The 26,098-nt window shown below is 42.3% G+C and overlaps 1 protein-coding gene across 1 annotated transcript in view; it reads right to left on the bottom strand.

The window, feature by feature from the left end:
- The window catches only part of Atp10a (ATPase phospholipid transporting 10A (putative)), a 188,266-nt gene that overhangs the window by 34,149 nt on the left and 128,019 nt on the right, over positions 1–26,098 (bottom strand). Inside the window, 6 exon segments of the mRNA XM_027925819.2 lie at positions 1,363–1,574; positions 5,042–5,294; positions 7,004–7,134; positions 8,159–8,290; positions 8,677–8,783; positions 24,225–24,310. Coding sequence (XP_027781620.2) covers positions 1,363–1,574; positions 5,042–5,294; positions 7,004–7,134; positions 8,159–8,290; positions 8,677–8,783; positions 24,225–24,310 — 921 coding nt within the window.

The raw sequence follows: 26,098 nt of genomic DNA, 5'->3' as shown, positions 1-26,098 counted from the left end.
CCAGTAAACTGCCAAGGATCTTCGTGCTTACCTATTTAAGGAGCCTTGGTTTTATTAAAAGGTATAAACAGAACTCCACCTCACATACACACTTATTTCATTTTATAATTTTACATTATATATAACTTTAATTGTATAAAATGTATAATTTACATATGGAAAAAAAATGCATATTCTTATGTATAGTAAATATATATTTCTTATGAAACAATATATCTAAGATATATTATTGCAAAATAACATGTGTCAGCCTAGAAAATTTCAACAAATTTGTATCCTATTATCCCACAAAATATTTACTTTTCAAAAATATGCTTCTGTATTTCCTTGCAGGCTTTTATCTCTATATTTAAATTTCACATAATCAAAATATGTTATAACAAATTGGCAGTTTCCATTTCCACCCAAAACATTATACTATCTGAACTTTTCCATGGCTTTAAGGATTATATAAAAACACATTTTTTAATAACTTCAAAATGGATGGATATACCATCATTTATCTGACCATCTCTTGATCACTGGATATTTTGACTTCTTTTCACCAATTTGCTGATATAAATAACATCTTGATAAACTTCTGCAAACACCAATCTTTGAATCATTAAATTACTAGGTCAGAAAGTTTGAACACTTTTGACATGTGGTGCAGAAATGTTGTCAGGAAAACTTGTTCCAATACAGTTTCCCTTGGGTCTCCCAGAGACCCTTTTGGCATCCCCATGTAAACCCATTGATCGGAGTCCACAATTCTAGGCCACCCCATTTAAGTGGTGGCTTCTATGTGGGCATAGAAGGACATAAAAAATGAAGCAACTCACAATGTATTTTTCCCTCTGTTCTTAAAACATTTCATAAGTGAAAGTATCTTTTGGAATTTGTCTCTGGTTTCTCGAAATTTCCCTGCCTGATGGCGGTGGCCTATAAACGCATGGACAGCTGACAAGGCAAGGAAGAAAATAGTGCCACTCGATTTAGGCTCAAATAATTAACTACTTGAGGGGAGGGGATCGACTTTGCTTTTCCACAGTTGTCATTTTGCTCTGATGTTTTATTCATTTCATTTGGCAGGACAGCTTCTTCTCCATCGCCTTTGGTGGGTGGCTCACCTGGCAATCACCCAGCCATAGACGTATGGCAAAGAGGCTGTGTCAGTGTTTTGGAAAAGATACAACAGTGGGGAGAAGATACTGGCCAGAAAAACTTCTGCTAACTGAGCAGAGCCAAACGACCCAGCAAAAGCTTATTTGTATAATTAAATATAGACACCTTTGGTGATTGAAGAAAATGACAGTGGAAGAAAGCAGGAGGGCAGGCTGGGCATCCTCTCAAAGGGCCATGTGCCCGTGCCTGCACACTCACCATGGGGCTGCTGAAAGCTGTGTGCTTGGACAGCATGCTAGCCCTCTTGGCCTCAGCCCGGCTGCCTGTGCGCCAGTAGGACTTTGTACTCTGACTCCTGTGTAGGATCCGGACACTCTGGTGGCTCCCAATACTGCCACGCTGGGATGAGCCCCCCCTGGGCACCTCCTCCTCTTCTGAGTCTGCCTCCTGGTATCTGGCCAGACGCTGGGCTGTGAGGACAGGAACACAGAGTAAGAAATCATGGGAGCAGTTTGAGCAGGTTTAGCAGACTGAGCCAATTCAGGGCCTTTTAGGTTTCATGAGGATTTCGGCAGGGTGCCCAGAGCACTCAGTACCTTCACTTTCTAAAGGCAAGGCCACATTTAAGGGACTAACCACTGACAGAGGTTAGAGCATATTCTTGTTTATCTGAACTCTCAGGTCAGCCTAAGGAGGCTGATATTCTCAACCCCATTTCTCAGATGAACAGACCAAGCCTCATTTCAGAAAACTTAGGGGCTTGCTAAAGTCACAAGACACAGTCACAGAAGGATGATGGTGGCACCCAGGCCCAAAGGATGACAAAGCCTGGATCCTTTCCAGTATGATACAGTGGTCTACTCACCCAACAAGTCAGGTGTGGGCAGGTCTTCTTTTAGGTAGAACCAAAGTGCACATTGGATTGGGCCAGGAGGTGGCCCGGAGGAAGCAGGGCAGAATGTGCAGGCCTGGCCTGCACAAGAGGACTTAAGGATTTGCCCATCATGCATGGGCTTATAGGGCCCACTTTCCTCACAGGGGCCTTCCAGGCAGATGAGGCATTGTGAATCTTTTGAAATAAATGTATGGGACTTCAGCTGGGATGAGAGCACTCATTGGTGCCAACCTCCTTGTCAAGGACAAGTGGACAGGGTGACCACTGGTGGGAGAAGGTGGGATGGGCAGGTATTCTCTCTGCAGGCAGAAGCCAAGCTCCAAATGCACTATCTAGAAAATAGACACAATCACACGTCCAGGCTTTGTTCCTATGAAGTGCTGCAGATCAGGGAGGCTTAAACTCCTCCTAAGATCACACACAGGAGGATCACTTACAGACAGGGTGATTGTAATGCTGCACTTGAGCCCTTAGGGGGCACTGTGGAGCAAAGTCCCTGAGGCCATGGGGGCATTTGGTAAGTAGTATGAAGAGTTGCTTGTTAACCAATGATCCTTAACAAATTTCCCTGGTTTTCCCAGTTAGGATGGCTTGCTTCTTCATAGATGAGCAACAAGGAGACTATTCATGAGAATTACCCATTCAAAATAAGCACTTAATTAGAACTTCAAGTGCATGCCGTGCTGGGCAGAACTACAAGGAATCTTTACACGAGGGAGCCTGCTGAGAAGCTGCCCAGAGAAAAGGATGCCCAAGATACTTATCAGCCATGTGGGAAAAGCCTATGTATCGAACACATCTTAAGAGACTTTCCTTTATAGATGAGAAATGGGGAGACAGAAGAGGAAGTCACCTGACCACTATCAGAAGGCTGATACAAGATTCCAGGCAGCAGGGATGTTTGATTCCTCTCAAACATCCTACCTGCTCTTAGGTGACACTAATCCCAGTTTGGTGACACTGGACAGCAAGAAAAGGCAAAGCCTGGACACAAGATTATGTCTACTTTCTAGCTAGTGCATTGGAGCTTGGCTTCTTCCTGCAAAGGGAATACCTGCCCATCCCATCTCCTCCACCACTGGTTACCAGGTATCAGAGTTCAATGTAGCCACCTCTCAGGACTGCCTTCATGCCTCCCAGGATGTGGGGCCAGGGATGGGGCCAATGCTGGTGTGAGATATTTTCTGACTCCAGTGACTTCAATGAGACTTTTGAGGTCCTCATGGAAGAAGAGGGCAAGGTGGTTCAGGAAATACCTATCCCTGGGCATGCACAGCCAGTGGCCCCAGGTCATCAAAAAGAAGCACACCCATGGTCTGCATGACCAGTTATGGCATATGAGCTGGGCTCAGTGCTCAAAGGGAAATTTATCTGTATTGATTTACCAGTGAGTGATCAGATCATAGGATTAACTAGCTGAAGGTGCTCTCTGTCCGTCAACTGCTGATCCAGGCACTTCTGTAAAATGTTCTGTGGAGATGCATGGTTGGTTATTTCATTACTCACCAGAAATGCTCTCCTATTTTCTGAAGGCAACAGAACTCTTTAGTTCTGGTAAGCATTTAACAACTGTCAAAATCTTTCTGTGATTTCTCCCCATGGAGCCTCAGGTCCTGACTTTATTAATATTTTCAAAAATATAATATTTTTAATTGACAAATCATAATTATATACATTTACGGGATACAATGTGATGTTTTGATAGATGTATGCAATGTATGCATATCCATCACCTCACCTGCATATCATTTTTAAGGTGAGATGTCTGAAATTTACTTGTAGCTGTTTTGCAGCATACAACACCTAATTATTAACTACACATAGTCACTGCTATGCAATAGATATCAAAACCTGTCCTTTTTATCTGTCTGAAACTGATCTCAATTTCAGAAGGCTGCTGAAGAAAATGCTGCCTGGGAATGAGCTATTCTGCACAAATTTTAGCAGTGAGAGAAGAGGACCAGAAGGGAGGAACAGGGTCTAAGGAAGGGGTAGGGAGGATAGAAGGAGAGTGGAGAAAGTGTGGATAGGTTAATGTATGGAATACCATCACAGACAGTTTATTTTGGGTGGTGAATAAGACATTAAAGTGTATAAGTTCCTCTGCCTTCTGTTTTACTACAGTTGCGTTAATTGTATATGGAGGAAGGTAGAGAATATCAAGATAATTCTTGATTTCATAAAAAATCCCAGATTTCTCATCAAATATCTCTAAAGAAGTTTCCTATTAATGCCCAATGGCTGCTCCATCTCCCCTATTCCCCATTTTATACAGGTTTCTTTATGTTATTTGTTGCAGTTATAGGAGGGAAATAAAGTCTTTGTTGCAGATCAGGGTGGCCTCGCTTAGAGGTGCTATGACCCTGAAAAATTATGAGTGCAGGACCAGTTCTCATTGCACCCTCTCCTGCCTGGGGTGGAGACTGCTGGTTTAGTCACACCCTTGGCTTAAGAAGTCGTGGCTCCCCTCAGCCTTCCTTCAGAGACAAAGGAGGCAGCAGAGGATAAGGAAAGGAGAGGTGGGAGGAGGGGCTGTCTGAGCAATCATAATCGGAAGTGAGGCGATTGATTTCTCGCCAGCTCCCACGGACATTTTGTTCCAAGGGAAAGAATGCAGCCTGAATTACCCAATGCCCTTCTAAAAATCTTTAGCTGATAACAGACAGATGAGTGACAACAGAAACATCTCTTTGTCCCTGGGTGTGACAGAGTGAAATGACTGCATGCCTCAGAAATGAGCTCCTTAAGGGTGCCTTGCCTGCTGCTGCACTTGCCCGACAGAAAATGAGTGCTGAAACATGCCTGCCATTCCACACACTGCAGTGAGCCTGGTAGTGTCAGCCTTTCCTATAAATAGTGCCAGACATCAGGCTCCCGAGGTGCTCTGACAGCCATGTCTTTATGCTTCCTTGAAAATCAGCAATCCCTGAAGCTTGTGTGTGTGTGTGTGTGTGTGTGTGTGTGCGTGTGTGTGTGTTCACACACAGCATTGGATATAGCAGTTTTCTGGTCCAGCCCAAATAGAAAATCCCCCAGACTCACCATTTGCATCATGAGAATATTCTATGCCAGACACTGTGCATCTTCGGAAAACCATTTTATTCTCAGTTAAAGTGCCAGTTTTGTCTGAGAAGATATACTGTATCTGCCCTAAGTCTTCCGTGATGTTCAGAGCCCGACACTGCAGCTGAGAATCTGTCTCTTCATCGTACAACTCTATATCCTGGTTAATGAAGTACACTTGGCAAACTTTAACAATTTCAATGGAAACATATAAGGAAATAGGGATCAAAACCTAGAAGACACAAGGCACACAGGATGAATGACCGTGAGGACATGGAGCTGTAGAATTGGTCTTATCTATTTAAATGACAAATGACTACAACCAGAAGGAAGCAGGGACTATACTGTACCTTTAAGAGCTTAAATAGGTTGGTTTAGAGTCACTATTGGAAAAGGATTAAAGTATTGGCATAGAGTTTAAACTAGGACAGCCTATGATGCAACTGCAGAGCGGAAATCCACTATGGTGTCTGGAAGTGTGACCATGGCTTGGGCAGAAGCAAGCATTTTCGTATTACTAAATTGTGCTCGAGAGAGGCTAGGAAAGGAAAGAAAGGAGAGAGAGAGAGAAAGAAAAAAAATATGGCATAGTCAGAGTCTGCGTAAGCAAAGTCATCTCAAACCATGGCAATGTTTGACCCCCAGGCCTCCCTTGGGCCCCAGGTGATAGGAGCTGCCTGTCTCTCATGGACACAACCCCAGAGTTCAGACAACATCCACCAAAAAATGACATTTTTTTTTCAGAGCCTAGTTTTGTGTTAAAGCACCATTCCTTCAATCTTTTATAATATAGAGTAAAGGGACAAAGGCTTTGCAAGAATTGTTTGCAGTCATATCTTGAAATTTTTAACCAACTTCCTTGAGGTTAGTATTTACTTTTTAGAGTCACAGCATTGAAATACTTTGTATAGGCCCAGAATATCATATTCAGAGTAACATGGTTCTCTGGGTAAATTAATTATGTTAATGAGATGCCAAATATTACCCTACCTCAAGACCAGAACAAATTTTGCATTTATATAAAAGGACTAATTTGGAAGGTTAAATAAGGCTGTTTCCTGTATATGAAGCACAGATGATAAGGGAGAGCAGAGCTTCCCTCCCAGGTGAAGCTAAGTATACATCCTCTGGTTATTCTCTATATTCTCAAAAGGGTTGGTGCTGACTCTTGCTTCCCCTCTCACCCTTTGGAGTGCTGGGGACCATCCCTAATCTTTAACTAAAATTTCTAGACATAAAAGACTTTCAGTAACTGGGAGTTGTGAAGGAGGCATGTGAATAATATTAGCAACAACAACAACAAGTACTTATAAATGTGATAACCTGAATTGAACTGAATCCTGGAACAAACAAAAACCACATCAGTGGAAAGATAGGTGAGCTCTGAATGATGCAGTTTGAATTGTGTTCACGGCAAAGTACCCAAGTTATTTTCTTGTCTTTATAATACACTACAATAATATAACATGTTCACATTTTGGAGAACCTATATGATGGAATTATGTGAGCTCTTTATGGGAGCTCTTTATGTTAGTCTTTGCAACTTTTCTGTAAATCTTTAAATTATTTCAAAATAAAATTTATTTTTAAACAAAATAATTTGGGTAGGGGATTGCCTAATATAAGGCCCTGGGTTTGATCCCCAACACTGAAAAGAAAAAAATTGAAAGGAAAAACAATGACATGAAAATGATGACCAACACCAAGATTTCAAAGCATTAGGAATCTTAAGAAAAACAAAGGAGAACTTTTTAACTTGAAAAATCACCCAAGAATGAGAACCTATAAATAAGTGGAGAAATAAAAAGCAACACGTCAGGCAGATATATTTGTGGTTCTCCCAGATGCAGAAATTATAGGAAATTCTTAGCAGACTATTATGACTTTCAAGTTCTCTTGAGAAAAGTAAAGCAAGTATCATACGATGCTTAGTACTGTTACCTGCAGAACTATTATCATTGTCAAAAATGAGTAAACTGCTGCTGTGACTGGGGATAAAGAACTGCCGTCAGACTCAGGGACATCAAATAATGCTTTCTTATCTTGATACCGCTGTACCCACAATCCATGTCCTGTAGCAACATTCGAAGAGAAACATCATTCATCTGATAGAAAAAGTATGAATACTACTAGTATAAATTAAGCAAAACTTTTAAGATTACAGCACATTTAGGACAGAGGACATAGCACATATGGCTTTATTAGCCTGCCTTGCCATGTAAGAAAGTAAAAACACACAAGTATTTTTGGCATCCTTGATCAGATTTCTGGAAGGAGCTTGAAATTGGACTTATCCTCATACCAAAAGTTTCCTATTGTTGATGTGTAATAGTACCACTGGTCATAATGTAGGAATCATCTGTGTTTAGCAGTGTGAAGCACACAAAAAAGAATTTTGTAGTGTGTGTCTCACAAAAGACTAGTCTCATGAAAAATCAGTGGGCTTTGGATATGCTTCCCATTATTGTTCCTTCTTGGAGATTCAAAGTTCACATTCAGAGAAGCCACAGCAATAGACACGATTTAACCGACTAGGTCCCACACCTATCCGATAACAGAAGTCTTTTTTGTGTTCTATATGCTTATGTCTTTTACCACTGAGCTCTCAGACCATGTCATACCTGTCTCGTGCATGTTGGCAGCTGATCAGGGACAAGGTGAAGGTCCTGTACTGGGGCGTCAACATACTTCCCTACAAGGCTAATGTAAACTACAGCCCCTTCTTGGTATCCAAGTAATGTTTCTTTTTTCCTGTTTTCATGAAGTTCCCATTGTAACATTTGTGCTTCTTTTGCTATTGGCTTTAGTTTATCACCAGCTTTCTGATGCTTCTTTCACAGACTCATTATTACTGCTACTGTGATGCATCCATTCTTCCATCCAAAGAGTTGTCAATTCAGAAATTAACATTACTCTGCCATCAATCATCTAGGCATCTCAATGTGGCCTGTGCTGATGCAAACAGCCCTTGAGTCCAAATCAGTGAAAAAATGTGTTTTAGAATGCTGGATCAGAATGAGTCAAGGCAGCCCACAGAGCTCGCCTGGAGGCTACTCAGCAGTGCCCATTCATTGGTGATCCATCTAGGAGACTTACCGACCGCTGAAAACAGAGACATACAAACGAGGAGAAGGACACACCAGAGCACGTCGCAGTTCATCTGCCTCTCAAGTTGGCTGCGCTTGTACCGGGGCCCGCTATTGTTCAGCAGAGCCTTGGTTTCGTGTCCTGTTGGGGAAAAGGAAGAAATGTAGTGAACCAATGACTAACAGTTAAAGGACCAGTTGATGTGGATCCCATGGAATGAACCACTATGTTGCCACCCAATTATGCTTATATGACAATCTTGGTCAAAATAGCAGGGTATAAAATTAATCTTGCATATTTAACAATGGTGGGAAAATGAATGGAAATAAATATGCTATAAGGCCAAGAGAGAACACTTTTAGTTGAGGAATTATTAGAACAATTCTTACTTAAGCTCTTTTTGTATCCTAGTTGTCCCAAATTTCCTACAATGGTATATGCTACTCTTCCGGATAAAAATTAGGGAGAAATGTTTGAGAGCATACGGCACCACATGGCAGCACACGATCTAAAGTGCCTATACCTACCTGCATAGATGACGATGCCAACCACTGCTTCTGTATTCCTGATGGTACACCCTCGCAGCAGCAGGTTTTCCTTATACAGTCCAGCCTTCTTCCCATTATCGTGTATGCTATTGATGAATAATTGGCACATGTCATGTAATTGCATACAATTCCCAATCAGCACTAACTTAGGGAAGGAAGGCCCTGGAATAACTGGAAGCTCCAGAAAACCTGAAAGCTGGACAGGTAAAGGGATCAGGTATGGGTGGCTTATCTTAGTGTGCCTCTACAAGAGCTGAGAAAAAGTTATTGTTCACTAGCAACTGGGCATCCAAAAGAGCTGGAAAGCCTGGTTCTTATTTATTTACTTTGTATCTTTTTTTTTTTTAACTCTAGAAACTGACATAGCTAGAGAAGACCAAATGTGGAAAGCAGAGCAGAGTTGGGAAGCCAGACAAGATTGGCTTTGCTAGGTGGTATATTACCTCCTGCTTCTCAAAGGAAAGGTTACTTCTAATCAGCACCTCATGTCATAAAAAAATACAAATATGCATCTGGAAAAGGGAATGATATTAGTTTGAGCAACAATTTTTTATATTTTCCCCTTATAAAAAATCACAAAGTTATTAGAAATACTAATATATGTAATTTGAAATGTAAGCCCATGAAACAAGCTTCTAAATTGTTTCATTAGTATGTAGATTCAGAAGGGTAATCTAAGCTTAAGCTTCTGGTCTTCAAACTCATCCTCCTGGCTCACCAGTGACCTGTGCTGGATAGGACAGCCCCATGCTAGGACTACATTGGGACAGAAGAATCGCAGGAACCCAATGTACAAGTCTCAAGGGGGGGCCTTAGAGGCTTCCAGAACTACAGCCAAGCACAGTCTAACCTTCCCCAGGCAGTGACACTGAGAGAAGCACCTTCCAAAACACCACCTTTTCAGTAAACTCACCCCTCTGGGTACACCCACAATCAAAATGCCTCCACTGAGGTTCTTGGAAGCTTACCAGAGACCCTTGGAAGTCTTTCCCTTCACCTAACTCCTAGCATGGTACCCAGCTACTAGGGAAATAATCAGAAAAGCTACACAATGCAATCAAAGCTAAAATGCATGCTGGGTGGTTCTTTTGCAAAGCAAATGCAAAGGAACACAGAGGTGGGGGAGATGCTCAATCAACACTGAGCTGAAAGTCCACTTTGGCAACTCTGAGATAGAGTAAAGTTGTACTTTAAAAAGAGATTCAAGACTGAAAACCTCACTGCCAGCTGAAGCATCCAGAAACCAGCCTGTATAAGATGATATTAACTACAAAGAAAGCCCTGCTTCACACTTTCCAAATGAGAGGACACCATAGGCACATTTCTGACATGGATGTCTCTCTAGAAACAGCTGGATATGAAAACAATTTCTCTGAAGTAACAGTAAAGAATGACTCATCTCAAAGCTCCAGTAATGCTTAATAGGAATAAGAGATAAACTCAAAAGAAACAAGAAAAATATCTATTTTAGATAAGCCTTCTTTGACAGCTTTTTAGAAACTACAGTCAATATGGGTTCTCAGCATTTGTAGATTCAACCAACCAGAATGAAAGATATTGAAAAAAAATATTTGACTGTACTGAACATTTTCAGATTTTTCACCATAATTCCCTTAACAATACAGTATAACAACTATTTACATAGCATTTACACTGTATTAGGTTATTATAAGTCATCTAGAGATGATTTAAAGTATACAGGAGAATGCACCCAGGTTATATGCAGATACCATTTTCTATTAGAGACTTCAGCATCTGCAGGTTTTGGTATCAGTGGAGGGTCCTGGAACCAATCCCCTGGAAACTGAGGGACAACCATGCTATGCTTCTAATCAAGCCAGACAGCAACTCATCACCAGGAAGTGCACTGACCTATATAAGAACCACAGCAGGCTGGGGTTGTAGCTCAATGGTAGAGTATTCACCTCGCATGTGGAAGGCACTGGGTTCTATCCTCAGCTCCGTTAAAAAAAATAATAATAAAATAAGGATATTGTGTTCATCTACAACCAAAAAACATTAAAAACAAACAAACAAACAAACAACAACAACAACAAAACAACCCACAGCTCTTTGTGACCAGCTCATCACAAGTGGAAGGAAGGCTGGAAAACAGCAGTACCCAGGGGAGTCCCAGCTCGCAGCCGCGATGCCGTCATGCGAGCACACACAGCAGTGGGGGTGGCAAAGGGCACCTGCCTTAGACTTCTGAAAGAGAGAGTCCCAGATAACAGTGGAACAGACCCAGGGCCATGCAAGCATGAGTCTCAATTCCATGAAGCTGCACACAAGAACGTGAGCCCATCAAGCTATACTCAGCACTTCCTCCTTTGAGATTCAAAGTTCACATTATAGATTCAGAGAAGCAACAGCATGGGCTGAACTGTGTCCTCCCTGAGATTCAGATGTTGAAGTTCCAATTTCCAGGACCTTTGGATATTACTGGAATTTGAAGACAGGGTCTTTAAAACAAGAAATTAAGTTTAAAAAGGGCCATTAGGGCAGGACTTAATCTAATCAGAGTGGTAACCTTAAAAGAAGAGATTAGGGGCAGAAGATGTGGCTGTGCATAAGTGCTTGCCTGATATGCTCAAGGGTTCGATTCCCAGCACCAAACTGGGGTAGAAAAAAAAGACAACATTAGAACAAAGGCACATAGACAGAGGGACAATCATGGGAAGACATAAGGGGCAAAAGGACATCCACAAGCCAAGCAGAGGCATCTCAGGAGAAAGCAACTTGCTGATACATTGGTCTTAGACTTCCAGGCTCTAGATTGCAAGAAAATAAACTTCTGTTGTCAAAGCTGCCCAGTCTGTGGTGATTCGTTATGGCAGCCTTGCCAACTGAATACATCCTTTAACATTTAATCTAAGCTACCTCGAAGAATTCATCTAGTTCAAGTCCCCAGGCCTCTTAACTCATCAAACCAATCTCTTCTAAATCAAAACTGTCCAGAAGTAAAAATTTATGAGAGTACTGTCTGATGGTACCATGTAGCATGCACTAAAAAGTGCCATATGCAGGATCTTTGGGAAATGGCAAGTTCAGCTAATAAAAGACCTGCTCAGCTTTTCTCTTTTGAAAGATGTTCCATTTCTGGTGACTGCACTTGCTGTTGGGAATGGCTCTTATGTGTCTGAGTCCCAGTATGTGAAGGAAGGTGAGTTCTAGCAATGACCAACATGCTGACAAGCACCTGCAACAGGGTTGGAATCTATCCATTCAGAAACAGGAACACAAGGCATTCCTGTGCCCATATACCTCCCCCCAGGTCTAAGGGTTGCAATATCAAGTGCCAGAACCTTGAAGAGAGTTTTCAGGCTGTGCTTCCCCCAGGGTTATCATCTGCAACACTCAGAGACCTGGGTTTTCCTCTCTGCTTCACCCTGGTTAGTGGCTCCACATCAGCCATAAGGAGCAGAAGGACATCCACAAGCCAAGCAGAGGCACCTCAGGAGAAAGCAACTTGCTGATACATTGGTTGAGGTTGCTGGACCAGCAACCTCAGTGTTATTAATGCCTTGTTTTTCCATCCATTCTACCATCAGCTCTCAATATCAACCTCCTCACTGGCTATTTCTCTAATCCAGGGCCTCCTTCTCACCTAATTCATTGCCCTAATTCAGGTTACCCACATTTTTTTTCCCCGCTGGAGCCTGCAGCACACCATTGCTAGCCTCAACACCATCAGCCTGGGTCCTTCATATCTCACAGTCAGAAGAGCAATTTACCATGACATCTCTGTTGTTTGTACCCCAACAAGCAGGCTCTGGGCTCCTGATGGCATTCAATGCTCACACTAGCCCTATGTGGTTGCAAATGGTTCTGCAGCATCAGGAAGAAAAGCTCAAAACCCTGCTCTGTGGACTCTTAACTTTGGGGTAAAAATGGTAACCAGAAGAGATCAGGGGGGCTCTACTGATATTAGGCAAACAGCTTTGAATCCAAAATCTCCCAAAAGATGAACAAAGTCATCTTATAAAGAAAGAGTGGATTCAACAGGAAGACATGACAAGTATATATGCATCCAAACATCAAAGCACCTAAATATATAAAACAAACATTGATAGTTCTGAAGAGAAAAATAGGCAACTGAATTTATAATGTGAATTGGAAATTTACATCAGATGACCAGACAGCCTCTTTTGCTTCATCCTTTAGGGGAAAATGCAAATGTTTCACTGAGTTGTGGTTTCAAAGATCACTATACAACATGAAGTTGACTGAACACAGTCAAATGGAGTCACCCTAAGCCAAGTCTCCATTCATAAGGGGCATGTATGTGCAGCTGTGATGCCCTGGGGCAGAGCCCTGAAAGAGGTGAAGAATATTTCTATTTCCAGTTTCTAACTGAAGATTTCATATAAAGATCATTTGAAACAACACAGGTCTTTTAATTGTTCTTAACCCTTTTTTTCTAATAGCATGAGATTTAGTTTACATTCAGTTATTTAAAGTACATAGTTCACTGGAGCTTTTTGTTGCTGTTTTGTAAATTGATAATTGTGCAACTACCACCAGCAGCTAATTTGCGAACATTTTCATCATCCCCAAAAGAAACCAAATACCCATTAGCAGTCACTCCCCATTCCTATTCCACTCCCCTCCTCTCAAGCCCTAACAACCTCTGATCCCCTATCTGTATCTATAAGATTGTCCTACCGCAGATATCTCACATGAGTGGAACCATACACTAAAGCTAGCACAGGACAGAGCTTCCAATCACTCCTGCAAGGTAGGCGGGCCTGCGACCCACCGGCAGAAGAGGAGCAGCCGCCTGCTGAGAGGCTGAGCCGCCCCCTCCCCCTGCGCCGGCATAGTAGAGGGAACTGGGACCAAACACAGAGCAGGCCCAGCGGCCTGCTGAGGGGCAGAGCCGCCCCCCACCACCCTCGCCTGCCAGGTAGGGGAAGGGTGACCACCGACAGAAAAGGCCCACTGGCCCGCGGCGGGACAGAGCTTCCAATCACTCCTGCAAGGTAGGCGGGCCTGCGACCCAACAGCAGAAGAGGAGCAGCCACCTGCTGAGAGGCTGAGCCGCCCCCTCCCCCTGCGCCGGCATAGTAGAGGGAACTGGGACCAAACACAGAGCAGGCCCAGCAGCCTGCTGAGGGGCAGAGCAGCCCCCCACCCCCCTCGCCTGCCAGGTAGGGGAAGGGTGACCACCGACAGAAAAGGCCCAGTGGCCCGCGGCGGGACAGAGCTTCCAATCACTCCTGCAAGGTAGGCGGGCCTGCGACCCACCAGCAGAAGAGGAGCAGCCGCCTGCTGAGAAGCTGAGCCGCCCCCTCCCCCTGCGCCGGCATAGTAGAGGGAACTGGGACCAAACACAGAGCAGGCCCAGCGGCCTGCTGAGGGGCAGAGCCGCCCCCCACCCCCCTCGCCTGCCAGGTAGGGGAAGGGTGACCACCGACAGAAAAGGCCCAGTGGCCCGCGGCGGGACAGAGCTTCCAATCACTCCTGCAAGGTAGGCGGGCCTGCGACCCACCGGCAGAAGAGGAGCAGCCGCCTGCTGAGAGGCAGAGCCGCCCACTCCCCCCCGCACCTGCAAGGTAGTCGGAACTGAGACCACCATCAGAACAGGTCAGACCTGCAACCGAGAGACAGAACAGGCCCAGTGGCCTGAGGAAGGGTAGAGCCGCCCCCCCCCCCACGCCTGCAAAGTAGGCGGACCTGCGACCCACTGGCACTACAGCCCCAGAGGCCTGCAGAGGGGCAGTGCCGCTGCCTGCGCCTGCAAAGTAGGCAGAACTGCGACCACCGACAGAACAAGCCTAGCGGCCCGCAGAGGGACAGAGCCGCCGCCCGCGCCTGCAAGGTCGGCGGACCTGCTACCGACTGGCAGAGCAGGCCCAGCGGCCTGCCGGCGTGGTAGGCACATTGCCCCAATTGGAGGAGGGGCAGAGCCGCCGCCCGCGCCTGCGAGGGAGACTTTGCAACTATACAAGACCAATATAAATATATAGGGGGAAAATTCAATAGCACAACAGTTTCACCAAGAAGAAAGGAACGCGAACAGTATGAAGAGACAAGGAAAGAAAGGACCACAAGCATTGCAGGTCAACTCAACGTTAGAAGAGGTAATAGCTGCAGCTGATGGAATGTCAGATAAAGAATTCAGGATATACATGCTTCAGATGATCTGGAGTCTCAAGGAAGACATCAGACAGCAAAATCAGACAATGAAAGATCACTTCAACAATGAATTACATAAACAAATCCAAGAAGCAAAAGATCAACTATACAGGGAAATAGAGGTTATAAAAAACAAACAAACAGAAATCCGAGAAATGCAGGAAGCAATAAGCCAACTTAAAAACTCAATTGAGAATACTACCAGCAGAGTAGAACACTTAGAAGACAGAACATCAGACAATGAAGATAAAGTATTTCAACTTGAAAAGAACATAGACACCTCAGCAAGACTGTTAAGAAACCATGAGCAGAACATCCAAGAAATATGGGATAACATCAAGAGACCAAATTTAAGAGTCATAGGGATACAGGAAGGAACAGAGTTTCAAACCAAAGGAATGAGCAATCTATTCAATGAAATAATTCGAGAAAACTTCCCAGACTTGAAGAATGAGACAGAACCCCAAATCCTAGAAGCCTACAGGACGCCGAATGTGCAAAATCATAAGAGACCCACACCTAGACACATTATAATGAAGATGCCCAACATACAGAATAAGGAGAGAATTTTAAAAGCTACAAGAGAAAGGAAGCAGATCACATTTAGGGGTAAGCCAATCAGGATAACAGCTGATCTTTCAACACAGACTCTGAAAGCTAGAAGATCCTGGAATAACATATTTCAAACACTGAAAGAAAATGGGTTCCAACCAAGAATTGTGTTTCCAGCGAAATTAAGCTTCAGGATGGAAGATGAAATTAAAACATTCCACGATAAACAAAAGTTAAAAGAATTTGCAGCTAGAAAACCATCTCTTCAAAACATCCTTGGCAAAACATTACAGGAAGAGGAAATGGAAAATAACAATGAAAACCAACAGTGGGAGGTAGGACACTAAAGGGGGGAAAATAATCAAAGTGGAAAACAAACCATGTTTAGTAACATAAATAAACAAATATGGCTGGAAGAACAACCCATATCTCAATAATAACCCTAAATGTTAATGGCTTAAACTCACCAATTAAGAGACACAGGCTAGTAGAATGGATCACAAAACAAGACCCAACAATATGCTGCCTACAGGAGACGCATTTGATAGGAAAAGACATACATAGGCTGAAGGTGAAAGGTTGGGAAAAATCATATCACTCATATGGACTTCGGAAACAAGCAGGAGTATCCATACTCATATCAAATAAAATAGATTTTAAGCCAAAGTTAATCAAAAGGGATAAAGAGGGACACTACATACTGCTCAAGGGAACCATACACCAACAAGACATAACAATCATAAATATATATGCCCCAAACAATGGTGCAGCTATGTTCATCAAACAAACTCTTCTCAAGTTCAAGAGTCTAATAGACCACCATACAATAATCATGGGAGACTTCAACACACCTCTCTCACCACTGGACAGATCTTCCAAACAAAAGTTGAATAAGGAAACTATAGAACTCAATAACACAATTAATAACCTAGACTTAATTGACATATATAGAATATACCACCCAACATCAAGCAGTTACACTTTTTTCTCAGCAGCACATGGATCCTTCTCAAAAATAGATCATATATTATGTCACAGGGAAACTCTTAGACAATACAAAGGAGTAGAGATAATACCATGCATCCTATCTGATCATAATGGAATGGAACTGAAAATCAACGATAAAAGAAGGAAGGAAAAAGAATACATCACTTGGAGAATGAACAATAGGTTACTGAATGATCAATGGGTTATAGAAGACATCAAGGAGGAAATTAAAAAATTCTTAGAGATTAATGAAAACACAGACACAACATATCGGAATCTATGGGACACATTGAAAGCAGTTCTAAGAGGAAAATTCATTGCTTGGAGTTCATTCCTTAAAAAAAGAAAAAACCAACAAATAAATGATCTCATACTTCATCTCAAAATCCTAGAAAAAGAAGAGCAAAACAACAGCAAAAGAAGTAGAAGGCAAGAAATAATTAAAATCAGAGCTGAAATTAATGAAATCGAAACAAAAGAAACAATTGAAAAAATTGACAAAACTAAAAGTTGGTTCTTTGAAAAAATAAACAAAATCGACAGACCCTTAGCCATGCTAGCGAAGAGAAGAAGAGAGAGAACTCAAATCACTAACATACGGGATGAAAGAGGCAATATCACAACAGACACTTCAGAAATACAGAAGATAATCAAAAATTATTTTGAATCCTTATACTCCAATAAATTAGAAGATAGTGAAGGCATAGATAAATTTCTTAAGTCATATGATCTGCCCAGATTGAGTCAGGAGGATATAGACAACCTAAACAGACCAATATCAATTGAGGAAATAGAAGAAACCATCAAAAGACTATCAACTAAGAAAAGCCCAGGACCGGATGGGTATACAGCAGAGTTTTACAAAACCTTTAAAGAGGAACTAATACCAATACTTTTCAAGCTACTTCGGGAAATAGAAAAAGAGGGAGAACTTCCAAATTCATTCTACGAGGCCAACATCACCCTGATACCTAAACCAGACAAAGACACTTCAAAGAAAGAAAACTACAGACCAATATCTCTAATGAACCTAGATGCAAAAATCCTCAATAAAATTCTGGCGAATCGGATACAAAAACATATCAAAAAAATTGTGCACCATGATCAAGTAGGATTCATCCCTGGGATGCAAGGCTGGTTCAATATACGGAAATCAATAAATGTTATTCACCACATCAATAGACTTAAAAATAAGAACCATATGATCATCTCGATAGATGCGGAAAAAGCATTCGACAAAGTACAGCATCCCTTTATGTTCAAAACTCTAGAAAAACTAGGGATAACAGGAACATACCTCAATATTGTAAAAGCAATCTATGCTAAGCCTCAGGCTAGCATCATTCTGAATGGAGAAAAATTGAAGGCATTCCCTCTAAAATCTGGAACAAGACAGGGATGCCCTCTCTCACCACTTCTGTTCAACATAGTTCTCGAAACACTGGCCAGAGCAATTAGACAGACGAAAGAAATTAAAGGCATCAAAATAGGAAAAGAAGAACTTAAATTATCACTATTTGCAGATGACATGATTCTATACCTAGCAGACCCAAAAGGGTCTACAAAGAAACTATTAGAGCTAATAAATGAATTCAGCAAAGTGGCAGGATATAAAATCAACACGCATAAATCAAAGGCATTCCTGTATATCAGCCACAAATCCTCCGAAATGGAAATGAGGACAACCACTCCATTCACAATATCTTCAAAAAAAATAAAATACTTGGGAATCAACCTAACAAAAGAGGTGAAAGACTTATACAATGAAAACTACAGAACCCTAAAGAGAGAAATAGAAGAAGATCTTAGAAGATGGAAAAATATACCCTGTTCATGGATAGGCAGAACTAACATCATCAAAATGGCGATATTACCAAAAGTTCTCTATAGGTTTAATGCAATGCCAATCAAAATCCCAACGGCATTTCTTGTAGAAATAGAGAAAGCAATCATGAAATTCATATGGAAAAATAAAAGACCCAGAATAGCAAAAACAATGCTAAGCAGGAAATGTGAATCAGGCGGTATAGCGATACCAGACTTCAAACTATATTACAGAGCAATAGTAACAAAAACAGCATGGTACTGGTACCAAAACAGGCGGGTGGACCAATGGTACAGAATAGAGGACACAGAAACCAATCCACAAAACTACAACTATCTTATATTTGATAAAGGGTCTAAAAGCATGCAATGGAGGAAGGATAGCATCTTCAACAAATGGTGCTGGGAAAACTGGAAATCCATATGCAACAAAATGAAACTGAATCCCTTTCTCTCGCCATGCACAAAAGTTAATTCAAAATGGATCAAGGAGCTTGATATCAAATCAGAGACACGCCGTCTGATAGAAGAAAAAGTTGGCTACGATCTACATACGGTGGGGTCGGGCTCCAAATTCCTCAATAGGACACCCATAGCACAAAAGTTAATAACTAGAATCAACAAATGGGACTTACTCAAACTAAAAAGTTTTTTCTCAGCAAAAGATACAATAAGAGAGGTAAATAGAGAGCCTACATCCTGGGAACAAATCTTTACTCCTCACACTTCAGATAGAGCCCTAATATCCAGAGTATACAAAGAACTCAAAAAATTAGACCATAAGAGAACAAACAACCCAATCAACAAATGGGCCAAGGACCTGAACAGACACTTCTCAGAGGAGGACATACAATCAATCAATAAGTACATGAAAAAATGCTCACCATCTCTAGCAGTCAGAGAAATGCAAATCAAAACCACCCTAAGATACCATCTCACTCCAGTTAGATTGGCAGCCATTATGAAGTCAAACAACAACAAGTGCTGGCGAGGATGTGGGGAAAAGGGTACACTTGTACATTGCTGGTGGGACTGCAGATTGGTGCAGCCAATTTGGAAAGCAGTATGGAGATTTCTTGGAAAGCTGGGAATGGAGCCACCATTTGACCCAGCTATTCCCCTTCTCGGTCTATTCCCTAAAGACCTAAAAAGAGCATGCTACAGGGACACTGCTACATCGATGTTCATAGCAGCACAATTCACAATAGCAAGACTGTGGAACCAACCTAGATGCCCTTCAATGGATGAATGGATAAAAAAATGTGGCATTTATACACAATGGAGTATTACTCTGCATTAAAAAATGACAAAATCATAGAATTTACAGGGAAATGGATGGCATTAGAGCAGATTATGCTAAGTGAAGCTAGCCAATCCCTAAAAAACAAATGCCAAATGTCTTCTTTGATATAAGGAGAGTAACTAAGAACAGAGTAGGGTCGAAGAGCATGAGAAGAAGATTAACATTAAACAGGGATGAGAGGTGGGAGGGAAAGGGAGAGAGAAGGGAAAAAGCATGGAAACGGAAGGAGACCCTCAGAGTTATACAAAAGTACATACAAGAGGAAGTGAGGGGAAGGGGAAAAATAATACAAGGGGGACAAACGAATGTCAGTAGAGGGGGCAGAGAGAGAAGAGGGGAGGGGAGGGGAGGGGAGGGGTGATAGTAGAGGATAGGAAAGGCAGCAGAATACAACAGACACTAGTATGGCAATATGTAAATCAATGGATGTGTAACTGATGTGATTCTGCAATCTATATATGGGGTAAAAATGGGAGCTCATAACCCACTTGAATCAAATTGTGAAATATGACATATCAAGAACTATGTAATGTTTTGAACAGCCAACAATAAAAAATTAAAAAAAAAATAAAATAAAATAAAGCTAGCACAGAGTGGTTGCACGATATATTCTAATTCATGTGGTATTTCACATATTTTCTTTCATTTGTTTCTCAGGTCAGCCTGTGAAGTTGAGGGGGTAGCCAATGTTAACCACAAAATTCAAAGGTGGAGGATCAGAAATGCAGAGTAAATTTCTAAGGTCACCTGCCCCAGCAATGGGGAGAGCTTAACTTCAGACTTGGGTTTTCTTGCTGCTATAAACCCAAACTTAGCTCTGCAAATGGCTAAGATTTTGAGTTTGGATTGGCTGGTCCAAGAAAAGAACAAAACTTGCTGGCATGCCTGTTGAGGAGTTTGCCATCCATGGTTCCCTGGCATGATGAAGTTACTTGCATGTAGCCACTGTCTCACAGAGGCTAAAGGGAGGCCACCCTGAGATGATAACAAACACACAAGCCAGCCAACCAGGAACTGGCTCTGCAGTCTCCATGACAGATCTGCTCCCCAGGTTAGTTCCCTGCTCCTAGCATTATTGGGATGAGTGTGAATCAACCTCCTTTTCTCTGACCTCCTTCTCTTTATCCAGGATAGAACATGGGAATCCAGCATGAGCAGGCCCACTCCCTGCTCAGGACAGCAGTCCTCAGCATGAGGCTGCCCTGCTCCCTTTGCTAATGCCCTGGATCCCTTGACCTCGCTGATCCTCCCTTTGTATTCTTTCTGGATCTGAGCTTCAGCCTTGATGAGGCTGACGGTGTGCCACAGTCACAAGAAAACCTTTCAGACAATGCTATCCATAGGCTCCAAAGACCCTGCCTGAGTTAGTCTGGCTGGAAGAGGGGCCTGTGGGCACACTGTCAATCCTGTGGCAAATCCGAACCACCTCATCTGGTAGAGATAGCAAATCAGTTAAATGGGGTTACATATGCAGAGGTCTGTGCATATGTAGACAGCCATATGTATTTCATTATAGTCAGACAATAGACTAACACAATTCCTGGCCCACATTATTTTGCTCAAACTCTCTGCCCTTCCTAGGCCCAGGCTCTGGGGGACCATCAGGGTAGGTAAACAGGGTAGAAAAACAAAGGGGAAGGCAAGATGATTAGAGAACAGAGCAGAAAGGATTTCGTTCCCTTCTCAGCAGGTCTTTCTCAGGAAATGTACCCATGAGGACAACCATGCTGGTAACACTTAATGTTAGCATTGTTGGAAAAGTCTGACCAGGCCTTTCAGAACAATGTCTGTTCAAAAGACTGTTTCCACAGTGCCCAGGGGAGAGAAACAGGATGGAGATATCAAGACAGCTGAAGGCTGGGTACTGGGTTAATTGAGAAGCCACAAGATACCAGCCTCACTGAGGGCCAGCCCCTCATGCACAGAGATCACACGTCCCCCTCACAAGCACCTAAGGACTCTATGAGCCTGGGTTTTTATTTTTGTTTTGTTTTTTCCTACCTTTTCTCTTTCTAACTCTTCTGTATTTGAGGCCTTCTTTCTGGTGACAACCCTCCTCTTTAAGTCACACTTCTAGAAAGAGTGGTTGAGCAATGTCTCTTCCTCTCCTATATACTGGAGCTATAACTCTCAGACTACTGAAATGACTTAGTTGTCACCTTCCTTAGGCTTTCTGTGGAACCCAGGGTACTGCAGATCTCCTTTCAATGTCGCTGCTGTGCCTCCTCCCCTGGGTATCACCCTTGTGATGGCTTCCCCATCATATCAAGGTGACTGTTCCTAACTTTGGGGATTACTTTGTCTTCATTCCTTTCTTTTCTTTCCTTACTGTCTCATATGGCCTGGCTTCTTCTCTAACTTTGAATATGACCTGTAGGTAGAGGGTCTTCAAATTTTTATCTCTAGCTCCTACCCTGTCCTCAATTCCTGCTATGGTTTGGAGGGAATGTGGGTAATCCCTCATGAATTCAAGTGCATGAAGCCTGACCCCCACTGTGTTGATGTTAAGAGGCAATGGGACCTGTGTAGGGGTGGGGCCTAGAGGGAGGGGATTACTGGCCCCTCCTCAACCTCTGGCTTCCTATCTGGTGATGTGATCTCTCCCTCTCACATACACTCCCACCATGATGCCATCCACCACGAGAGACACAGCCAGAGGGTTCTCACCATAGTCTGCAGCATACTGCACTTACTGTGCTTTAAACAAACCTCTCCATAAGTACCCAGCCTCAGGTATTTCATTATAGTCAAGACAACAGACTAACACAATTCCTGACCCATATTATTTTGCTGTCAGCTGATCACTGTGCCTTATGCATTTGCCACATCCTCAAACTCAGGAAACCTCAAACCCATCTTCCTTCTTCCTGTGGTTCTTACATACACACACACACACACACACACACACACACACACACACACACAGATAAGCCATTCTCCCAATCACCTTTTCCACTAATCTCCCTCCTGAAGATCACTTGAGTAACTCAGCTACCTGTACCATCTCCTGACCCTTCTCATCTCTTGCTCCGTATTATTATTTATAATAGTATTTTTAATACAGCAGCCTCAATGATAGTGGTCAGTATTTATTGAACACCTATCATGTTTGAAAACTTTCTGTGTATTAAATTAACTGAACTTTCATTGACACAGGGAATGTCCTAAATTATCCTCATTGTATAGATGAGTGATTGTGGGTGAGTGACTCACCCAGGGTTATCTAGCTAGTAAGTGTGGGCTCCGGAGCCTCGAAGCCTTAGCACCAAAGAGGACTTGTTTAATGCCCAGCTATCTTCAGAAACCCAGTACCTGTTGTAGCTGGCTTGGGCCCGAGGGATTCACAGAGCCTCTGTAAATGGTACCAAGGGCTTGAACTCCTGGGGCAATTGGTTAAGGAAGCCTGGAGAAGACAGCCCAGGAAAGGACAGAGACCAGAAATTCACAGTAGACTGGAACATATGGGTAATTGAGTGTTCTCCCCCAAGATATTGTCGACTATATGTTAAGGTTTGTTCTTAGGAGTTTTACCCCCCTTTAGCTGTTTCCTTTAAGTGATGGCCTAACATTTTCCAAGTTCTGATCCTCAGAGCAATTTCAGTGGGTGACTGAGCCATCACACTTAGCTACAGATGCACTTCACCTTTCACTGTGAAGTCTTCCATGATGCACTAACCCCCAACATCTCTGCATGCCTACTGTGTGTGGGGCACAGTCAGCCATGCTAGATGACTCAGAAATTACAAGATTCAAGTTTATTGAAAGCTCTTGGAGATAGAACCCATTTTCAGAAGCAGAACACCCTGCCCCTCCGTAACTGTAGAGAGGCCACTCTGTACCTGGACCACTAAGCAGTAGCCTGGGCTCAACTGTTAAGTTTGAGCTTGAGAGCAGGAAAGCAGCAGGGAGAAGGCCCCATATCTTCCAGATGGGAGCTAAGTCTGCAGAGTCCACTGATGTACAAAAGGTCAGTGAATCAGGGCAGGTCAAACCTAATGTCCTTTATGTCCTTGTCACCTTCCTCATTCTCTTTGAAATTGTCCCCATAGTTCTAGTCTGTAATTCAGTAACTCCATCCCAAAATGCTGTATTCTCTTCCATTTTCTCTCCCCATACTAACCAACTGGACTATTTATCCACATTTTTACTTTTTCTCCTTTGGAGTAAGAAATGGTGTTGGACTTTGGACGTATTGTATCTACATTTCTTATTTGTGTGTTTTTGTTTATTAATCTTTCTTTTCTCCTAACTTAAATAAAATAAATATGAAGGCAGAATTCTCTGTCTGTTGAGTCACTGTATTATATCCAGAGCACTGGCCAGTGCCTAGCATGTAAGTACTTGTTCAATGACTGACTTACTAAAGGAAGGAATAAGCTCCCAACCAGGTTCCTCCTGCATGGCTCCAGCTGCCATTTTCTGAGTCTACATGTAAGCCATCACACTTCCCTTGTCATGTCCCCTACCTGCTTGGTGCTGACCAGGTAGGAGAAACACTCACACTCATTACAAGGACATTGATAGTTGCTACTGCTGACAGGATCTTATGAACTTGTTCAAAAAGCAGCCCAGAAGGTTCACATGTTGGGTAGCATTCCCACAAGATTATACCATGTGGCAAAGAACATTTAAGACCTATTTTATAACTCTGTGCGTGCATGCGTCCGTGTGTGTGTACTTTACCAAGCAGAATGATAAGCAGAGGAAGATGCACGATACTCACATGCAACCACGAAACCTAGTCAGGTCATTGTTTGGCTTCTCACACTCGATTACACTGGTGAACGTCAAAGGATTGAATTCGGAGACCTAAAATAACAGCACGTACACATTAGAGAAATCTGAGATAAGGCTGCTCAGTTCCAAAAGGCACTTTTATTCTTTCAGTCTTGCGTCCATGGCTGGGAAATCTCATGCTTGAACTCTGCTTAAGAAATCTCTGCAGAATGTCAATGATCATATGCACTTAACCCATGCTTTCTCATTTTTATAATGAATAATAACTCATCATTTTAACCAACCAATTAGTAGATCAGTACTGGTTAATAAGTGAGCCAAGATGATTATGGCTTTAATGCAAAAAAAAAAAAAAAAAGAGAATTTCAGATCACAGCAAAGAAAACCACCAATGATGAAAAGGGATAAATGAGTTGATTTTTTTTTTCTTTTCGTTTTTTCAAGACAGGTCAGCGCCTTCCAAGTTTCTATATATATTTAAGGAAGCAAATGCTATCTAAAAAACAGGAACTCATACTAAAAAATCTTCATGGACCTTTGCTGACATAGATTTAAAGAGCCTATGTGTGAACCAACAGTTCCTTTATTATTCTTCTGCATTAAAAAAAAAAAGACCGTTTGCTAGGTAGATGTGGTGGTACACACCTGTGATTCTAAGTACACAGGAGGCTGATGTAGGAGGATCATAAGTTGGAGGCCAACCTTGTATCATAATTAAAAAAAAAGAGCCGTGGAGGGGTTTCAATGGTAGAGCCCTTTCCTATCTGTATGAGACCCTGAGTTCTATCCCCAGTACTACCCCACCCACCCCAAAATGACAGTTAACTACAAAGAAAATTTTTTAATGTGGAGTTTGCAACTGATAGATGTGAAGAGATCAAAAGTGGAAGGAGAGAAGGGAGGAAGAAAGGAGAGAAATATAGGGAAGGAGTCTTTAGTATAAATAACTTGAGTGTAATTAATGGATTTATTTTTATTAGCCCTCTGGTCAGGCTGTCATAATGTTTTCTCTATCAAGTGTCACATTGTGGTAAAAAAAGGAACTATCTTTGCTCACACAAGCATATCATCAGAAAGAAATTGCCAGGGGCTAACAATCACAGAAAGGATATAAACACTGTTGATATCACTCTAGACAATTATTATTCTACTATGACAATGCATTTTTTCTGCATAGAATACAGCCATAAAGGTAATAATTCAAAACTTACATAGTACTGTTTTCCAATGTATGTGCATTAAAATGAGGACTCCCCAGGTAATAGTAGCTGAGTGCAATAACTGAAATGCTATTTTATTATTTGTCTACTTTGCAGTGCTGGGAGTGAAGCCCAGGGCCTTGCACATATGAGCAAGCTCTCTACCACTGGGCCATGTCCCCAACACACGAAATGCTGTTTTAAAAGGCTCTTAAAGTTTCATTAGCCATCCGTCCCTTTCTTTGGACTGAAATGGCCTTGCATTCTGTTTGCAGAGAGAGGCTGTTTCAGAGTCCTGTGTTTATTTAAAGCTGTGTGAATTATCTTGACACTGGTGGACTAATTTTTACAGGGTAGACATTTGCAGATGCAGAGTACAAGATGGCCATGAAGGGAGTGGGCTCCAGAGAACACTAGGGTTATTCTTGGCAGACTAGGAGGGTAGGACTTAAAATATTCTGTCTCTGTTTATTATTCTTTCTCTCTAAGAAAAATGTAATGTACACGGCTCAGAGACAGAAGGACATTCTGTCTCTGGGACTTTCAGAGCCGCATTTGTAATGTTCTTCTATAATCATGTGACTCAGAAGCACACATGGCCAAGGCATGGTCCGGGCCTTGGCTTCATCTGGAATTGCCAAGAATTTTGAGGATTGTTAGA

This window comes from Marmota flaviventris, chromosome 2, assembly GCF_047511675.1.
Source record: "Marmota flaviventris isolate mMarFla1 chromosome 2, mMarFla1.hap1, whole genome shotgun sequence".
In the NCBI taxonomy this organism is placed as follows: Eukaryota; Metazoa; Chordata; class Mammalia; order Rodentia; family Sciuridae; genus Marmota; species Marmota flaviventris.
The sequence above is the reverse complement of the archived record's forward strand: the minus strand, read 5'-3'. Positions and strand labels throughout refer to the sequence as shown.